Genomic DNA, 20,994 nt, shown 5'->3' on the forward strand with positions numbered 1-20,994 from the left:
CTTTTGTGCTTCCCAAATTAAAACTTTATCCTTAGGTTTTGCAGTTTGGATCTTGTAAGGAGATAAAGAAGGAAGAAAAAAAGTTTATGATTCAGGGGCATAATAAACTCCAGCTGGTGTATCATGAGCCTAGTTATGTCAAAATAAATAAATGATCAAAAATAATCTTATTAAAAAACAAAATCATATTGGGACTTTGGAAAATAAATTCAGGTAAAACAAATGAAATGAAAATAGGAAGAATATTAAAATTCAGAACCTGATTGATTATGTATTAGCCACATCAAAGCCTCTGGGTGATAATGAGCCACTGAACAGGGATTACCACCTGTCCTGTTCAACTAGCAGCTGGACCTACCAAGAATAGCTGGACAAGAACACATATAAAATTAGCCTTTAGAAGCATAAGCTAAGTTTTTTCACCTGCTTCTCAGTTCTGCATCTTTATCACTCATGCCAGAAGTAAAGAGCTTTATATATTTTGATGCTGTTTTGCCTTAGGGAAAACACAGCTTTGAACACCAATCTTCCCCACCAGCTTGCTACCAAGTAACAGAGGTTGTCTTCTAGACCTGATAAGCTAGGATGTCAGATGCACTTGGGCTTTCCTGTCACTGCCTCATCTTGTGCTCTTATATTTAAGCCTCACAAATTCTTTCAAAAGGCAGTAGAAGCATAAATTCTAAACAAAAACCAAATTATTAAAAGTCATTTATCCCTATACTTCTACTTAGGTATCATCATTTCACTGGAACCTATTTAAAATGACAATAGATATGCACACCTGGAAAGTTTATCAAATGATTTTGATTCAAGATGGTATGTTGAAAAATGAGGCACATGACAATATTTATTTGGTGCTCTAAACTGTTTTAAAGTCAGAAATCTGTTTTGAGAGGTATGATGGAACAAGTGAATGGGTAAGTCAAAAATAATCTACTGCCTTGCTGTTCAAAGTGTGGTTCATAGACCACCACCAGCGGCGGCGGCGGCGGCGGCGGCGGCGGCACCAAAGAGATTATTAGAAACACAGAATCTCAGATCTCACTCTAGACTTACTGAGTCAGAATCTGGATTTTTAACAAGATTCTCAGACGACTCTTATGCACATTAATATTTGAGAATCAATGTTTCTCTGTGTTCAATCAGGACCTCTCTTTCTTTGTTCAATTTGTACTGGAATGCTTTTATTTGAACAATACATTTTAGCACAAACCAATGCCTAGGAAGTCTGTGTATTAAACCAACTAATACTTATGGGATGCCTACCATGTGTAAGTGTAGCCCATACAGATTGCACATAAAGAGGAAGATCAGCATAAGACTATTATACAGGAGGTTTCCTGATATTAGGACATCTGTACACCTGTATAATGGAATAGCTTTTTTTTTTTCATTAGACTCTAATCTGAAAGTTTATCTGTCTGAGGTAACTGAGAATAGAATTTTTCTACTCCCACAATGCAAGGTAAAAGGTAGAAGAAGGGAAGAGGGAACGAGGCGGGAAAGGTGGGGGGGGGGGGTGGAGGGGGAGGGGGGGAGAGAGAGAGAGAGAGGAAGTGAGAGAAACACAGGAGAGAGAGAAAACATTCCAGGTGACATGTAACTGGCAGCAGGCACTCTGCGTAACATCTTGGACACAGCATGCGTTAGCAAGTTGATGAGGAGTCCTTATTTCAAATCTGCACTTGGTGCAACTGCAGAGAGATCAAGAATTCTCGTCAATGAGTATTAAAAGTTCTGATAGAAGAAAGCAACGTATGTGGCTCAAGACTGGAATAAAGCCCAATGAAGAGGATCAATATAAACTGGATGTTGGGAGAAAAGTGTAATCTATAGCAGGATTGGGATAAAATCTCTTTTTCCGAATCTTCTAGTTCCTGATAAGGAGGAATTGAAAGCTAAGATCAGAATGCCCTGGTATGCATTTAGTCATATACACATTCATTTATTTGTGTTTATTGAAATTTTTTACTTATATGTTTTTATACCTAATCAGGTTTCAATTAAGTATATAGCCAATGGTAAACAATTCCCGTTCACATAGCATGAGTTCAGTCATTCTCAATGAATCTTTTCTGATGCTTTAAAGCCTCCAGTTAAAGTCTCCTTCAAATACTCCAATCAAAGACAGTGAGTGATTAAGAATTCTTCCCCATAGACAAATGTCTGAACCAGGCAGTCTTCAAAATGGTAACTAGTGTTAGGATTCTATATTCAAAAAGGATGTATCAGTCAGTCAGTAAGCTAATTGACTGAGGGAGAGAAAAGGATCGCTTCAGGGTAGCTGGAAGAAGAGTGGGAGTGAAAGCAAAGGAAAAAGGGAAAGGAGCAAGATTTAAGAGGCAGTGGGACAGTAAGATGTGTAATGGTTTGAACTGGGACACTAGTCAGGGAATAGAACGTCAAAAGAACACGAGAGTGTTTTTGTTCCTCTCCAAATAGAAAATGCCGTATACCTTAGACAAGCACTTCCTTCACTAGCTGAGTCTGTGGGTATCATCTAGTTAGGGCAGGTAGGACATTTGGTATCGTCAATCTTTTTCAAAGGCTTGAAATCCAGGTGCATACAGGAGTAAGAAAGCCTTTCCCTTCACTACTTGTAAGATAAAGCTGGTCAACTGAGTGAATTTTATGTCAGTTAAAGGAAGTAATGTGGGTAGGTTGCCAACAATTTATCAGATAATCAAGTACAATCCCATTAAGATAACGGTTATACCCCTGAATTGAAGACTTACAGAGCCATATAGAGGTCGCTTTTGCCTGGAAAGGACAAAGGAACTCAATAGTGTCGTCAATTTTTTGCCACAGAGACATTAAGACAAACCAAGAGATTTTATGTGTGCTTTGCCCATTTTATCAGAAATAACAGGTGATTTTATTACATTGAATCCTGTCCAAAATGCTAAGAATAACTGACAGCTGCCAACTTTGGAGGAAAGATTCCTACCAGTGTAATTAAATTTGTGCTGTTCTAATTTATTCAATTAGTCCAAGATCTAAAATAAATAAATAATAGAAAATTCCAAAATCTTATTTGTAGGACTTTTGGATGTATAACTAGTACTAACATTCTCTATAAACTTTTTTGCTTTTCTTAAAGAAATATGAGGTCATAAAATGTTACCATTCTGATACGCAATTATAATTAAATGTTTAGGACTTCGCTGGTGGCGCAGTGGTTAAGAGTCCGCCTGCCAATGCAGGGGACACAGGTTCGAGCCCTGGTCTGGGAAAATCCCACATGCCGTGGAGCAACTAAGCCCGTGCGCCACAGCTACTGAGCCTGTGCTCTAGAACCCGCGAGCCACAACTGCTGAGCCCGTGTGCCACAACTACTGAAGCCCACGTGCCTAGAGACCGTGCTCCGCAACAAGAGAAGGCACCGCAATGAGAAGCCCGCGCAGCGCAAGGAAGAGTAGCCCCCGCTCGCCGCAACTAGACAAAGCCCGTGCGCAGCAATGAAGACACAATGCAGTCAAAAATTTTAAAAAAAATGTTCATTATAACTGACAATACAGATATAGCTGTGTTTATTTGGTTGTTTAGATAGTTTTAAATGGAGAATAAATTCTAATTTTTGTTGGTTCTATATTGAATTTAAAAAGTAAATAGACCCTTTAAAGTTATGTTTCAGTTATCAATTTGCTTCACAAAACACTTAAAAAAAGATTAACAGAAAAACATGTGAAAGTTTGAAGACCAGGCCTGAGCCCACTCAGCCATCTCCTCTATGAACCTTTGAAGTGTCTTACATGAAATGACAGAGATTTCCAGACTTGAGTTAGAAAATGCTGGAACCTAGGCTCTAACACTGTGTGGTGTTGGAAAAAATCACTGCTGTGGTCTGAATGTTTGTCTCCCTAAAATTCATATGTTGCAATCCTAACCCCCCCGAAAAAGGTGATGGTATTAGTAGATGGGGCCTTTGGGAGGGGATTAGGTCATAAGGGTGGAGCCCTTTATCAATGGGACTTGTGTTCCTATTATTTATTTATTTTTTGTTGTTTGTAGCTTTGGGCTATTACAAATAAAGCTACTACGAACATGTGTGTACAAGTCTTTGTATGGATATATATTTTCTCTTCTCTTGGGTGTAAAGCTAGAAGTGCAGTGGCTGGATCACGTGCTAGTTGTATGCCTAACGAATAAACTATCACAATGCTTTCCAAAGAGTTACACCATTTTATGTCCTCACCAAAACAAGAGTTCTTTTTCCTGTGTATGAGAGTTCCAATTCCTCTGCATCCTCGTGAACACTTGGCATGTTAGCTATTTTATCTCTTTGTGGTTTTAATTTGCATTTCCTAACTGAGTAATGATATTGAGTATCCCTTATGTACTATTTACCATTTGTATATCTTCTTTGATGAAGTGTCTGCATATTTTAAAAAATTGGGCTGTTTTCTCATTTATTTTTCTGTTTAATTTTTTTTAGCACTTTAAAAAATGTTTTTATTAAACGATACACATACAGAAAGTGCACAAATTTAAATGTAAAGATCAATGAATTATACCACAGTGAGCAAACTCTTATAACCACCCCCAAATTAAGAAATGAATCACCACCAGCAACCCAGAAGTCCTGCTTACATCCCTCCCATAATTAGTCCCTCCCTCTTCCTCAAAGGTAACTATTATCCTGACTACAAACACCACAGATTAGTTTTATCTGTCTTTAAAATTTTTGTAAATGGGATTATATATTGTGTATTCCTTTCCCTCAATCTATTTGTAAGATTTGTCCAATGTAGTTGTGTATAACAGTAGTTCCTTCATTCACCCTCAAGTTTCATTCACTCTATTTATACATTGGACCATTGATAGATATGCGGATTTGGGGTTATTATGAGTATTGTTATTATACTTATATATTTTATATAATTATATATTCTATATATATTATATGTTATATATATTTTATATATATGTAACTTTTTTCCCACTTTTTCCTTTATTAATTTGAGATACCTTCCATTTATCTGCTGTCATAATCAGATGCATTTTTGTCTCTACTGATATTTGAAATAAAATACCAAATGTTTCCCTCATAAACATTCTCTTTCTGAATAAAATGATACTTTTAGACTACTTCATGTTCTTATAAAAGAGACCCCCACAGAGCTCCCTAGCCCCTTCCTTCTTGTGAGGACACAATCACAAATCTGCAACCTGGAAAAGAGCCCTCACCTGGCATGCTGGCACCCTAATCTCAGACTTCCAGCCCCCAGAACTGAAAGCAATAAATTTCTGTTGTTTAGAAGGTATCCAGTCTATGGTATTTTGTTACAGCAGCCAAGCAGACTAAGACCTCACATAATCTCTTTAAATATCAGTATTGTTGACAAAAAAATGAGGACAGTGCAACCTATCCTACATACCTTACAGTGTTTTTTTAAGATTTAATGAGATAATATATACAGGGTAATTTATAAACTAGAAAATTAAATGATTATTTGATTTTTAGTTTAGTGAATTATATAAAAACACTACTTAACTTATAATATTGTCACTTATTATTTTATTTTCAATTATTTAACTATTTTTCTTTTATTCTAATTTCTTGAATTTTCCCTAGAAGTACAGATAGATAGGTAATGTCTTTGGTAATGGTGGTAATAATGAGATAATACCTAGTCCTGAAATTAGCTGAAAAATTACCTTAGACACATACTGTTTCTCCAAATACATGAACTGTTGTATGTCAAATAAATACAATTTGAAAATGGTTTGATTATTCAAAGTTCTTATATTTTTAGTGTACTATTTTATACTTACATATATGTCATTATACTACAAGACTATAAAACACAGTCACAGCAGTCTCTATGCATTTTTGTGGTCTCCACTTGCCTAGTACAGTGGCTATAAATACTTGTTGAACAAATGAAAACAATACTTTTAGAAAGGTGTTCCTATGGATAGTTTTTCATTCATGATGCTTCTATCCTAAGTAACTGATCTACAGATCTTAATCAAAAGTAATCTCAATTCCCTGAAAAAATTAAAAGGAATCTGAGATTCCTTCACCATATAAAACCTTGAAATGTAACTAGGCAAAAAAACCAATAACCTAAAATGAGACTAGCCAGCTTTACTTGAGAAAAGGTAGACTATGATCTAGACGATTGTAAAACTGACTTCTACAAATCAGTCCTTTGAAAAATCCAAAAAATACTAAGTTTCTTCAGACTCACAGACTTAGAAAACAAACTTATGGTCACCAAAGGGGAAAGGTGGGGGGGAGGGATAAATTGGGAGTTTGGGACTGACATGTACACACTGCTATATTTAAAATAGATAACCAACAAGGACCTACTGTATAGCATACGAAACTCTGCTGAATATTCTGTAATAACCTAAATGGGAAAATAATCTGAAAAAGAACAGATACGTGTATATGTATAACTGAATCACTTTGCTGTACACCTGAAACTAACACAACATTGTTAATCAACTATACTCCAACATAAAATAAAAATTAAAAAGTACAAACTTACAGTTACAAGTAAAGTAAGTACTAGGAATGTAATGTACTACATGATAAATACAATTAACGTGCTGTTAAGAGAGTAAATTTTAAGAGTTCTCATCACAAGGAAAAATTTTTTTCTATTTATTTAATTTTATATCTGTATGAGATGATGGCTGTTCACTAAACTTACTGTGATAATCATTTCATGATGCATGCAAGTCAAATCAGCATGCTGTACACTTTAAACTATACAGTGCTATATGTCAATTATATCTCAATAAAACTGGAAGAAAAAAAAATACTAAGTTTCTCATCAAAATAAGATTTAGGGAAAAGCAAATATAAAAGCATGAGAGTAAATGAAAATATTCTAGCTGTTCACAGACTTGGGTGTTTTAAAATCGAAACTTAAAAAATATATGGTATCATTTATTTATCATTTATCAGTAAATGATAAACTAACAAACTCATATTCAAATGTGAGTTAAAATAAATGTCAAACAGAAATGAATTTTATTATTTAAAAATTAAAATTATATCTGTGCTATTGTGCTTTTTTATTAGTTTGGAGTAAAAGTTGCAAACTAGCAATCTTTGGGCTATATTTGACATGTACACATTTTGTTGAGTCCATACAGTTTTTTGTTTGTTTGTGTGAATTACTCAACACTTAACTGTTCAGAGATTTTTTAAGAGTGATCTAAATTTCTGACTTCTCATTTAAAGGGAATCATTTGGCTATACTGGACTCCCTTTCTTACATGGTAATAATTGGCTGGAGCTGACATTCACCACTCTGTAAAGGGGCATGCACTCTGTAGTCCCCACCAGTTCTGATTACCTTACACTTGGCCAGCCTTGCTCATTTACATTAGCAAGCTAGCCTCAGTTGGCATTTAAATTTGCAGGCTCTGGTTAGAGCAGCAAGACTTGACCATAGCAATCTTAGGGTATCTTAATCTGCTTTAAGTTAACTAACACTGATACATGAAGAAAATGAAAATTGGAATAGCCCTATAATATTTAAGAAATTGACTCTGTAATTATAAAGTTTCCCTTGCGGAAAACTTCAGGACCAGATCACATCACAGGCAGAAATACCAATCTTACATAAACTCTTCCAGAGAAGAGGCAGTACTTCCTTACTTCCTTTTATGAGACTAGAATCATCCTGATACCGAAGCTTGAGAAGAATTACAGACCAATATCGCTAATGAACATGGATGCAATAATCCTAAACAAAATATTAGCAAATCAAATCCAAAAATGAATGTTTAGAGTCATACATCACAACCAAGCTGGGATTATTTCAAGAATGGAAGTGGTGCTGGGCCAGGTGGATACCTATGCTGTAAAAAATGAAACAACTCCTATCTCAAAAGTGACACACACAAGAAAACAACTCCAAGTGGACTATATATCTAAATATGAAAGATAAAAAAATAAGGTTTCTAGAAGACAAGGTAAGAGAAAATATTCATGATATTGGGTTAGGCAAAGATTCCTTAAATAGCACACAAAAATAATTAACTATAAAGAAAAAGTTATGTATTGGAAAGATCTATACATCAAAAGACACAATTAAGAGAATTAAAAAGGAAGCTATACAATGAGAGAAGATATTTGTGACACATATAGTTTACAAAGGGCTGTAACTCAGAATATGTTAAATAAAAAACTCCTACAAATCAATAATAAAAAGAGGGATGAACCAATAAAAAAGTAGGCAAGTGACTGAATAGATACTTCACACAAGAGGATACCCAAAATGGCCAAGAATACATGTAAAAATATTCAATCCCATAAGTAACCAGAGGAATGCAAATTAAAATCAATTGAGACTCTACTACACACTTATTGCAATGGCTAAAATTTTAAAGACTGACTATATCAAGTATTGTTGAGATGTGAAGCAAGTACTTCATGTATGGCTAGTGGGAGTGTAAGCTGGTACAACCACTTTGGAAAAGTGTTTGGAAGTATCTACTGAAGCTCAGCATATGCACACCCTCATGCTTCCAGATATATACCCAACATAAATCTATGCACATGTGCACCAAAAAACACATAAAAGAATGTTCATAGAGGGACTTCCCTGGTGGTCCAGTGGCTAAGACTCCGAGCTCCCAATGCAGGGGGCCTGGGTTCGATCCCTGGTCAGGGAACTAGATCCCACGTGCCGCAACTAAAGACACTGCATGCTGAAACTAAAGATCTCGCGTGCTGCAACGAAGATCCCACGTGCCGCAACTAAGACCCGGCACAGCTAAATAAATAAATAAATATTTTTTAAAAAAAGAATGTTCATAGAAGCCTTATTCATAATGTCTCCAAACTGGAAAAGAACCAAAATGTCTATTAGCAATAGAATAGATAAATAAATTATGGTATATTTTTATAACAGGATATCATATAGCAATGAAAATGAATGGCAGCTACATGCAACAATGTGGGTTCATCTCATAAACAAAATGTTGAGTCACAGACACAAAAGTTTATAAACTGTATGATTCCATTTTTATAGAGTTGAAAAACAGGCAAAACTAAACCATGGTAGTAAAAACACAGGGTAGTGGTTACCTTTAGGATAAGGGAGGAGTAGTGTTTGGGAGAGGGCACAGGGGAGAAGTGGTAGTTTCTGAGGTATTAGTAATGTATTATCTTTCTCTCCAACGTTTTTATTTTGAAATTTTCAAACCTACCAAAAAGTTAAAAGAATACCCATCAACCATTCACCATATTTGCTTCTATTCTCTCTCTCTCTTTCTCTTTCTTAGATAGATATTTGGATAGGTAGATGATAGATAGATAGATAGATAGATAGATAGATAGATAGTCTCTTTTTGGGATATTGATAATGTTTTATTCATTGTTCTAGATGGTAAACATGAGTGTGTTCATTTTGTGATGATTGCATTGCGCTGAACACTTATCATTTTTGTACTCTTTCTGAATGTGTTATTCTTCAAGTTAAAAAAAAAATCTGATTTAAACAACTTGTTTGAAAATGCCCTTGAAAACAATTCATTGAACACAACATATTACTCAAACAGTACAGCCTAATGATTTGCTGTTGTTATGACAGCATTTAGGAAAAACTACACCATATTTTTGGATCCATTTATTGAAGTAAAATACTTTAGTGTAGTAATAAGGCTTAGATTAAAATCACAGTGTCATAGCCTCACCTGCTGGTTGTTTTCCATAGCCATATTTTATACCTGCCTCTGTATTATATGGAGATCAAAAATTTCCCCATGCTTGCTGCTTTTAAGATGTATGTAGGACAGGACTGTTTAGGTTACAGAGTGAGACACAGGGCAGGGTTTTAAGGGGTTGGTGGCAGTCTGGGGTAGATCTCAAACGGTCATATCAGTTAAGTGACTACATAAAGCACAGTTCTGACCCTCAAACAAATGGTTAAACAAGCTAGCTAAAGAAAGAACATAATATTTTTCAAAGCTTAGGTGAAAGTTGGAATGTCTGGCCTGGGGATGAAAGAGAGACATGATTATCAACATTTTCCCCTTGTATTGCTTATCAGGAGGAATGAGTCAACAACATGGCACCACAGTACAAGCCCTCAGCTTAGAGAAAAATGACTTACATTCCACCTTTTACTCCACAGTCAGTGATCTTAGGTAAATCAAAACATCTTAGAGCCTCAGTTTCCACAGCTGAGGAAAAATGAGGATAAGCATATATGCTATTCAGACCCTTCACGGGACATTGCAAGAATCAAATGGGGTAACAGATGTGAAAGGGTTTTAGAAAGTACTATACAAACACATGGGACTACCTGTAAATTTCCTACTTGCACAACCATATGCCTTCTATTCCAACAACCATGGCTTTGTAGAAGTACCATGGGACCAGGTCTCATCAGATCTAGTTTTCTAGGCCAGTTTTAGCCACCTTACCAAAATTACTTTCTCCTTTGGACTTCCGTTTTCTTATCTATAAGGTGAAAAATTTGGGTTGGATAATCTCTAAGATTCTTTCTTCTTCTTACATTTCATGATTTTATCTCTTCACACTTGAGTAAACCCATTTCTGTAGTCTTATTAGCTGACTGTAGATACCAGACTGATGACACATTATAGAAGTGTGCTATCAGAGGTAAGTTAAAGGGCAAGGTTTCAATCCTAGGGTCTTTGGAGGAGAAGACCCGATCCCTTGAATGATAATAGCAGAAAATGATCACTGAAGAAAGGTAAGAATTATCTGGTTTATGGCATGTTGAATCTATTTGCTTAAATAGAACTCAAATGTAAAATTCCTGTGCCGAGTGAGGTAGTGTTGACTGAACAGTGTTGATATAGGAGATGCTCTTAAAGCGTCCCGTGTGCATGTGTGTTTCAGTAGAGTGTACTTGAAATTGACTATTTGTCTGTGTTTGTAAGAGACACTGTGAGTTAGCTTTCAGTATACTTCTAGAGTGTGTGAATTAGTATTATGTATTGGTAATAAACGCAATTGATTCAAATTTTTTTGGCTGCTCTATTCAGGGGGAAATGTGCTAAAATAAATTAAGACCTATATACCAGCCAAAAAAAAAAAACCCAAGAAACTCTTCGTTTTGAATATTGAGAATAAACTTACAAGAGAAATTTAATGTTCATGATGTAATAGATTCATTTGTATTACCTAAAGCTTGAAAGCAGAAGCCAAAGTGTTAAGCATACTCAGAAGCATGTGTTCTGGGTATGAGAAAAACAATCCAAAGGGCAGGAACGGAGACGCAGACAGAGAGGACGGACGTGTGGACACGGGGGAGAAGGGGAGGGTGGGATGAATTGGGAGATTAGGGTTGACCTATATACACTACCATGTGTCAAATAGCTAGCTAGTGGGAACCTGCTGCACAGCACAGGGAGCTCAGCTTGGTGCTCTGTGACCACCTAGGTGGGTGGGGGGAAGTCCAGCAGGGAGGGGACATGTGTATACGTACAGCTGATTCACTTCGTTGCACAGCAGAAACTAACACAACATCGTAAAGCCATTATCCTCCAATTAAAAAACCCCGATAACTAATTAACGGAGCGGGCTGGGGCTCCTCCAGCTCAGGGCACAGAGTGCCAGCACAGGGGCTTCTCAGCATCCCGCCACAAAGGCGACAATATGCATAAAACACCTGGTTTGTTGGTGCACTGTGTCCACCTGCACCGGGGCAAAAGCACTGGACCCCTTCTATTCTTTCTCCAGGCGGAGATTCTCTCTGGTTTACTCACAATCCCAAGGTAACTGTTCAGGGCAGTTTCTCATTTCAGGCTTAGCCTCTCAACTCTGAGGCCCACCATCTGAGGGTCTGGCCCCTGCTCACCATTATCACAGCCTCATCTAGCCCACCATGCAGCCAACTCAAAATTACCTCCCAAGGAGGGATTTGCCAAATACCAAGCCTCAAAGTGTTCTGGCTAAGACAAGTTATACTTCACTGCTCTCATCTGGACTCTCTCCCCACCACCCTCACTGGGTTTTTTCATCACACCACCTTCCTTACATAATAGCTGCTCTTCTACTCTGAACATCTGCAGGCAGGCGCAGGGTCTTTTTTATCTTAGCACCATCACTACCAGCACAGAACCTTCCAAAGAGCAGACGCTCAATTAAAGATGGGAGTAAATGAGGCACTGAGTGAGGAATGTAATTTATTACTATTTAATTTCGTCGGCATTCTTGAATAAGCTAAGGACATCTAGGCGTATGCCTTTGAATTTTACAAAGAGAAAGACAAAGGTGAATAAGACAAACCAAGATTTGACTAAACTTTACTTTGTTTTCATCCATTTTAAAACCACAGCATTCTTTCACATTTCCAACAACATTCCTATTCCAAAGCCACATTATCTCATTCCAGAACCCCAAAAAGATGCAAGGATCTTTCACATCGTACTACACAGTACCAAAACTCTTACTCTTAAACCCGATAAACAACAACAAATCTGTGCTCCATGTCATCTGTAAACTTGGATTCTGAATCTAAATAAACATTCTAGTGAAAGAAACAACATTTGAAAGATACTAGTGTAAAACAGGGACACAAAGAAGAGATATATTATGATCTTTCCCGCCCCAGCGTAGCCTCTCACTACTTAAAGGGTTGGCAGCGTTGGTCAAACACAAAGTGAAGAAGCTGCCTCAGACCTCACTGAGGGTGGGAGGAACTGCTAGACATGACCTTGGAACGCACACTGGCCTTGACACGAGTAGGAGCCCTGGCTGCAGCTCTGGCTCGGCCTCTCTCTTCCTCATCTCTCAAAGCCTCTTCATAATGGAGCGGAAAGGCACTGGGGACGGTACCATTGACCTTGGCCACAAACGCCAGGACTTTCATCTTGCTGGTTTCCGCGCAGGCTCTCCGGCCCCACAGGAACTCATAGCGTGGGGGATCGCTGTTGCGCACCTGACGATACACCAGGTACTTTTCCCGCACCAAATCTTCCGTGATGAGCTTCCTGGGGTCCCCAAAGATTAAGTGCCGCCTTCCATCATAAATACCCAAAACATTCAGGAATTCCCAGATCTCCTCCTCAGAGGCGCGGTTGCCATTAAAGAAGATCGCACCCAGGAGAGGCATCAGGAGCCCATTCTTCGGAAACCGCCCGCCACTGCTGCGACTCCCCTGATCGGTGAGATCTAGCCTGCTGACAAGGGTATAGGAATCACCACTCGGCTTGACTTCCTTCAAGTCAAGACCAAAGGCCAGCTCCAGGCATTCAGCAGCTCTCCTGAGGATTTCAGGGAACTTCCCCTTGTACCTTTTGTTCACAAGCTTCAGCATGTCTGCCTTTATAATGGGCTCTTTCATTTGATACCTCTCCAGCAGGAATTCCACCAACATTCCCACCTTCTTCGTTAGAGGATCTCTGCGAGAGCTCTCATCGGAGGCTGAGGCCCGGGAGGACTTTTTCCTGGCCTTAACCTGGCCCTTGGCACGTACATCAGAGCCTGGGCATGAAACCCCTGCAGCACGAGAGCTAGTGGCTGGGGCTCCCTGAGGCTCCTGGCGAGTGCCAGCACCAGGGGAGCTCGGGGGAGTACCCTGAGCAACAGAAGCGGGGGAGGCGGGCGACTCTTCTATCTCTGCTGCAGGGGCCTGGGCACCCCCGAGATTCTGGGTCTCCCTCCGGGCCTGGCGGCGCTTCTCACGGGCACGGAGCTTACTCTTCTGCCCCCGAGGCATGACTATGGGCAGGGACAGCAAGCGGGGGAGTGGGCAGGAGAGCAGGTGATGCTGGAACCTGGAGGAGGGAAGGTGAGAGGGCGTGAGCACCCTCAGCAGGGAGGCACCAGCCTGGCCTGAAGAAGGCCGCTCTGCACGTTCCCTTGAGGGCACTGCTCTAGGAGCCACTAGGCTCTTGTTCTTGGTCAGCCTGTCCCCTGAGAACCCAGTGTAAGACGTGAGAGTGAGTGCGCCTCAGGCTACAGCCTGCCAGCCCTGCCTGTGGCTGACCGCGGTGACCACAGATCCTGGGAGGGTAGGCCCTCTCTGGGTTCCAAGGGTCCCTTTCGTTCACAAACAGGATTGTCACATCGACTCTTGGTAGGGCCGGGACCTCTTTCCTGTGCTGCTCTAAAGGTGCCACCTCGAAGCTCCCTGGGACCCACGAGAAGGAACTGAGTCATGGACACTGTCGGGGTGGACAGCGCTGACAGTTCTGTGGGGCCTGCTCTGTCCTGAACTCGCTGGTCCTCAACCATCCAGCGTCCTCATCTTGTCGATACCGAGGGTCTGGGGTGGGACCCCCCCCTCCCCCTCCCCCTCCCCCCCCCCCCCCCCCCCCCCCCCCCCCCCGCTTCTGCCCCTGGTGTGGCACCTTCAGACGAAGGATCTCATCTCCCTGAGAAATGATACAGAGAGATGAGGCGCCTCCGCCTGACAACCACGCTCTGGGCCTTCAAGGGCTGAGCAGAGGACCGGGCAAGACTCTTTCCTATTCCTTTGATTCGGTGGAAGGGGGGGTGTGCTACCTTCAGTCGTCACTCACAGCCCCCACTGTGTCTCCTGGGAGGATCTGGGGGCTCCTTTCTCTCTTGACTTGAGGACATTTCCTCACAGTAAGGCCCACAGCTCCCTGAGCCCGAACGGTGGAAGTGAGGATGGCCTTACCCGGCCACAGTGCCCCTAGTCTCCGGAGGCTGAAAGCTGCAGCAGGCAGGCTGAGGCCCTATAACGTGTGGTCCTCGCTCACGGTCCCCATTTTTCGCTCAGGGGAGGGTCTCAGGTTCCTCCCTCTGCTGACCCATCAGACCAAGACGCTTACTTCCCTGGGAGTTCTGAGTGGGGAACTGATGGGCACTTCTGCCTGACATGCGTGCCCGGGGGCGCCTAGGAACGACAATGGAGAGGGACTCTGCGGGGCCCCCGCTGGCATGGGGTGCAGGTCCCCACGGTCCTCAGCATCTTCTCCGTGAGTCCTGGCAAATCCTGGAAATCCTCCCTCCGCTGACCTGAGTTCGCTTGCGTTACATTAAGATTCTCACCCTCCTGAGATCCCCAAGATGAAAGAAAGGGTGAGCCACTTCCAGTCACCCCCGTCCATGACCTCCCTGGCTTGCTAGCAGGGGCTGGACTCCGCGGGACCCCACTGTTCCCGCATCGTTGGCCTCTTTAGCCCTCACTCAGACGGGATCTAGGCTCCTCCCTCAGCCCACCTGAGTCTCCTGGCCTCAGATCAAGGCCCACGTCTGCCTGAGTCCCTGGGGCTGGAAGTGAGGGGTGACACATCAGGCTACCTCTACCTGGGGCTTCCCAGGGCTGAGGGGGGTGGCAGTTTGTGGGCCCCCCACTGCTTTGGGTGGGTGTTCATCTACGTCATCCCTCACTGTCCTCACCCTGACTCATAGCAGGACTTGGACATCCTGCGTGTCTTGACTTGAAGTCTATCCCCTCATACTAAGGCCCCCAACTCCCCGAGACCCACTAGAAAGAAAATTTTCTTGTCTCCCTAGCTACAACTGTGTGTGGACTTCCAATGCTGACAGAGTCAGGAAGAGATTCTGTTGCCCTCACTACTGTGGTGTTAGCTGGTCCCCTCAATTCTCAGGGTCCTCTCCTTGGTTCCTGGCATTACCTGGAAAGCCTCCGGCTGCTGACCTGAGCCCATACTCCCATCAACGAGGTTCCTCACCTCCCTGCCACGGGCCGGGGACAAGTGAGTGATGTTCATCAGCTCACCATGCCTCAGTCTCCCTCCCAGGTCTGAGAGTAGGGATGAGAGTCTACGTGGTTCACTTCTTTCTGGGTGGGGTTCCCTCATCTTCACTCGGTGTTACCACCTTGACTCTTGTTAGGAACCAGGCTTCTTCCCTATGTTGAATGAGGCCTCTCTCGTTAGACCCAAACCCTGATGTCCCTGAGACCACCCTTGGAGGAACTGACAGGGCAATTCAGCCTGAGAGCTCTAAACCTGGCTTCCCGGGGCGAAGGCAGAGGCGGCACTTTGTGTGGTCTCCTCTGTTCTGGGGGGGTTGGTTGTCTCATTCCTCACATAGAATTTGTGCCTTGACATCTACCGTGGCCTGGGACTCCTCTTTTTCTGCTGAACCGGGCAGCCAGCCCTTAAACCAAGGCCCTCATCTCCCTCAGACCCCACCGGCAGAAGTTAGGGGGCACCTGAGCCTGCCAGCTCCGCCCGGGGCCTCCCGGGGCCAAGGGCAGAGGCGGCATTAGATGCAGCTCTCTCCACTGTGTGTATGGAGGAGTCTCCACTTCCGCACTCAGGATCTTCGCCTTGACCCTGCACCCTGCCTGAGACTTTGCCCTCTGCTGACGTGAGCCCATGACCGTCAGAAAAGGTCCTCATCTTCCTGGGACCTGAGCTTACAGTCGGAGTGAGCCTCGTTCTGCCAAAGCTGATCTGGGGCTCGGCTATGCCTGGTAACAGCAAGGGTGGGACTCTCCGACCCCGCTGTTCTGGAGTTGGTGGCTCCCTCAGTCCTCATTCAGGACCTGGGCGCCCAGTCCGGCTAGGGTTTGGGCTTCCTCCCTCCACTGACCCGGATCTGCATGCCTCAGACCGAAGCTCTCACCAGAGGAGTCGGGGCCTCCACATCCCGGCTACCTTAATCTGGGGACTCCCAGATCTGAGAGCAGGGCTGCTGATTTGTGCAGTTCCCTGCTTTGAGGAGAGGTCTGCTTCCTAGCACTCGTGGTCCTACCTCTGCTTCTTTTAGGGCCAAGTCTCCTCCCTAAGCTTAACGGGGTTGCCTCATCTGGCCATCCATCCATCCATCTACCTGTTTACATTTCACACCCGTTACGCATTTATCTTGTAACTGGTGGTTTGTACCTCTTAGCTGCCCTCACCTAATTTCTCTCCTCCCCCCAACCACCTGTTTGTTCTCTGTCTCTATAACTGTTTCCGTTCTGTTGTTCGTTCATTTGTTTTCTTTTTCAGCTTCCGCATATAAGTGAAATCACACAGCATTTGTTTTTCTCTGTCTGACTTGTTTCACTTGGCGTACATCACACCCTCTAGGTCCACGCCCCCGCCCTTCCTTTTTGGCCGCACCGTGTGGCATGTGGGATCTGAGTTCCCCCACCAGGGATCGAAGGTGCGCCCCCTGCAGTGGAAGCGAGGAGTCTTAACCACTGGACCGCCAGGGAAGTCCTGCCCCCTTTATAGAAAGGCCTTTCTCTACCCGAACGTCCCCTAGCCCCCAACCCCACCTCCCACCCCAGGCAGAAATGAGGGGTTCTCTCAGCCTGACTCACTCTAGGGCATCGCACGAGCGAAGGCGGGCGGGGGCTCCGTGCAGTCACGTCTTTCGGAAGGAGGGACCCTCGTTAGCTCTGAAGGTCCCACCTTCTCACCTGCTGGGGACAAGACTACACCCTTTGCCTAAGAAGCGGCCCCCTCTAGACAAAGGCCCTCCACTCCCTGAGGCCCTCCAGACGGCGACTCCAACAGGACTCCTCTGGCATATAGGTCAGATCAGGGTCCCACGCTGCTGATGGCAGGCAGGGGCGCGAGGCGGGTGGGTCCCCTTTGTTATGGCGGGGAGGGGGTCGGGAAGGTCCCTTCAGGCTACATTCAGGGCCTCACCTTGGCTCCGGACGAGTCCTGAAAACCGACGCTCGGCCGACCAAACGCCGCGGCCGCTCGCTCGGGCTCCTCGCTTCCGAAGCGGAAGTCGGGGGGGAGCCGCATCCGGCCCTGCGTGGGGTCTCCGAGGGCTGACGGCAGGGGGCCAGGGGCGGGACTCGGCGGGGCCGCCCACTGTTCAGGGCTCAGCGGTCCCTGCGTCCTGCCGGTGCCGTCTATCGGAGCCTGGGAGCCCTCTCTCTATGGTCCCCAGTCCTCCAGCCTCCAAACAGAGCCCTCACCTCCCCGAGGCCCTAGTGGCGGGAAGTCAGGGCGCTGAAATTCATAGCGCCAAGCCAGTAGGTTAGACACTCAGATGTTACAGTCTTGAGTCCAAGGTCTGTATAGCAGGGCAGGCATACTGGAAACTCCGGCAGGGTTTCTGTGTTGCAGTCTTTTTTTTTTCTTTTCTTTTGGCTGCACCGGGTCTTCGCTGGGGCATGCGGGATCTTTAGTTGAGGCGTGGGAACTCTTAGTTGCAGCGTGCATGCGGGATCTAGTGCCCTGACGAGGGATCGAAGCGGGGCCCCCTGCATTGGGAGCACGGAGTCTTAAGCCACTGGATCACCAGGGAAGTAGTCCCTGTCTTGCAGTCTTGAGGCTGAATTCCTTCAGGAAACCTCAGTCCTTGTTCTTGGGGCCCTCAACTGATCGCACGAGGCCCAGTCACACTATGGGTGGTAATCTGCTTTACTCAAAGCCTACAGAGTTAACTATTAATCGCATCTAAAAAGTACCTTCACAGTGGACATCTAGACTGATAACTGACTAAACAACCGTGCAGCAGAGCCTAGCTAAGATGGCATACAAAATTAAGAGGCGGGAATGATAGGGAGGAATCTAGACTTGGAAACGTGATGCTGCCACTAACTGGGACAAAGAATACAGGAAGAGGAGGAATGAGGTTTGGAGAAAAATCACGTGTTTATATTTTTTCACACTGAGTTTGAGATAGCCTTGAATCAGTCACAGTTGGGTTTATGTTTAAAGCTTTGTGGGTAGGTCAGGGCTTGGGATAATAGATCTAGAAGTTAGCAGCAGACAGTTTGCAGTTAGAACTGGAGGAGTGGATGAGGTTACCTGGGGATAGTTGTGGGGAGAAAAAAAAATAGTGGACCGGATATGGTAACTTGGGGAGCACCAGTTCCCCAAGGGGTGATGGAAAAGAAGTCCACTGAGGAGACAGAGAAAAAAACAGATTGAGAGGTAGAAGAACCAGGACAGGGCAGTGTCTTAAAAACTGTAGCAGACAGTGCTATGCTCACCAAATCCAATTCTATATTCCTTCTTCTTAGGCACATGGAAAGCTCCGTTTTTCAGACCGCTTGAGGCTAACCGAGGATTTATGACTGGTTTCAGCCAATGAAATGGGAGGAGAAGTGATGGGTTTGGCTGAATCAGAGAAGAGCCCTTTAGAGACCCTCTGTCCACTCTCCCCTGCCTTGATGAATAGGTGAGCCCCAGAGAAAACCCCCAAATGCCCCTCCCTCCCCCATACCCATTGAACATGTAGTGTTGTTGAGAAATAAACCTTTGCTGTGGTAAAACACTGAGATTTCAGGATTAATTTGCCACTCTAACATAACCTAGCTTATCCTGACTGATACAGAAGCCAAGGCAGTAGAATATTTCGCAAAGGAGAGAACAGTCACAACAGTTTCATATGCATCAGTGTTCCAGAAAAGAGGCCCTTCCATGGATTCCCAAATGTGGAATAATTAAGCCAATTAAGTCCAGACAATTTAGGGGGTTTCTCAATCATAACAGTCTGACAGGGAACCTGCATTGTCTTTTGGCTTTAGCTAACAAATGTGCTCATCAGATCAATAAAATGGAGAGTCAACTTGAATTGGAAATTGACATCACAACACGTATACACATTACAGTGTACTAGTCCTGTAGTTGGGCTTGAAATCTTGAGGTGATGATACAAATTCTGATTGAATTATCTTTGCCTTAGTTCTCCATTTATGTTTTGCAAAAAGAGCGGTCTTAACATTTCCCCTTAGTACAAGAGACCCCAATGTTTAAGCAACTTTATCCTATATATTTAGTTATGAAGTTGATTGTTTAGCGTTCTGGGTGCCCTTCGCCAAGTGGAAAGAAACGATAAAGGATGATTAGCTTCCCAGGCCACATCCCACCACCTACAGTGCAGCCAGACTAGAAATACATATTATTCCAGGACATAATTATGACTTATGTTATTGATTCTAATCAATGAGAAGCAAACTAAATGTCACTTTACATAAGGCACAACGACAGAGTCAAGCAGGAAGCTGTGCCAGATACACACGCATTATACTTGAAAAAGGAGAATACCAAATTCCAAAAGTACATTGATGTAAAATAAAGGAGGTCCAACTGGCCTAAACGCACACATCTAATCATAGATTCCAAATATCTGTATAAATAAAAATGAAATTTCTTATGAGACTAGTAATTATGACATAAAATGTTCCAGCTAGAAAAAATTAAGCTAAAAAATCACTTAAAAACTATAAAATATACATGAAAACAATGCTTTGATTCTGCAGCACTTCCAGTGTATTCCAGTCCTTCTTCCACGTATTACTCTCAAGTGAGATCATCACAATCTCTTTTCTCCTCCTCAGATGTATAGAAATTACATTAAGAGGTATCCTTGGATACCAAACAATCCTTAAATCTCACTTAGTCCGAGATGTGGTCAAAGCTGACCACATCCTCAGTTCTTCACGGCTTAGCTATACACTAATGATAAAAAATAAAATCTCGGGGCTTCCCCGGTGGCGCAGTGGTTGAGAATCTGCCTGCCAATGCAGGGGACACGGGTTCGAGCCCTGGTCTGGCAGGATCCCACATGCCGCGGAGCGGCTGGGCCCCTGAGCCACAACTGCTGAGCCTGCGCGTCTGGAGCCTGTGCTCCGCAACGAGAGAGGCCGCGCTAGTGAGAGGCCCGCGCACCGCGAAGAAGAGTGGCCCTCGCTTGCCGCAACTGGAGAAAGCCCTCGCACAGAAACGAAGACCCAACACAGCCATAAACAAGTAAAGAAATAAATAAAAGCTCCATGGAACATATGTCAATTATTTAAAAAAAAAAAATAATAAAATAAAATAAAATCAAATCTCTCTCTTTTGAATTACCTCATTTATCCTATACAAATGCGGAACGAAGTATTAAGGCTAACCCATTTTTCTGATAACCATGGCTTGTATTTAAACATTAATACTTTTTATTGACCTAATTAATACTAAGGGAAATCGCCCTATAGTGCTTTAGGGACTACAGGTGTGACAGATTCCCTCTCTGAAGGTTATTATTTCTACATTTTAGTGTTTAAGTGTTAAGGTTATCCGTAGGGCCCATTTTCTTCCTGTATTAAATGTCAATTAATTCTTCAATGAAAACTCGGCAAAATGCTCTGATAATAAAATAATAGTTAACAC

At 43.2% G+C, this 20,994-nt stretch overlaps 2 protein-coding genes across 5 annotated transcripts in view; both read right to left on the minus strand.

Moving 5' to 3' along the window:
- Positions 1 to 20,994, minus strand: part of DMD (dystrophin) — a 1,739,631-nt gene that overhangs the window by 171,159 nt on the left and 1,547,478 nt on the right. The gene's annotated exons all lie outside the window — the stretch shown is intronic.
- On the minus strand, positions 12,624 to 13,661 carry LOC137757370 (melanoma-associated antigen B1-like). The gene has a single exon (XM_068534081.1). It carries the CDS (start codon positions 13,659 to 13,661, stop codon positions 12,624 to 12,626), a length of 1,038 nt encoding a protein of 345 aa, XP_068390182.1.

This window comes from Eschrichtius robustus, chromosome X (genome assembly GCF_028021215.1).
Source record: "Eschrichtius robustus isolate mEscRob2 chromosome X, mEscRob2.pri, whole genome shotgun sequence".
In the NCBI taxonomy this organism is placed as follows: Eukaryota; Metazoa; Chordata; class Mammalia; order Artiodactyla; family Eschrichtiidae; genus Eschrichtius; species Eschrichtius robustus.

Bases quoted from the DNA above. Each gene is read 5' to 3' on its own strand.
- LOC137757370 (XM_068534081.1), bottom strand. From the start codon at position 13,661: ATGCCTCGGGGGCAGAAGAGTAAGCTCCGTGCCCGTGAGAAGCGCCGC.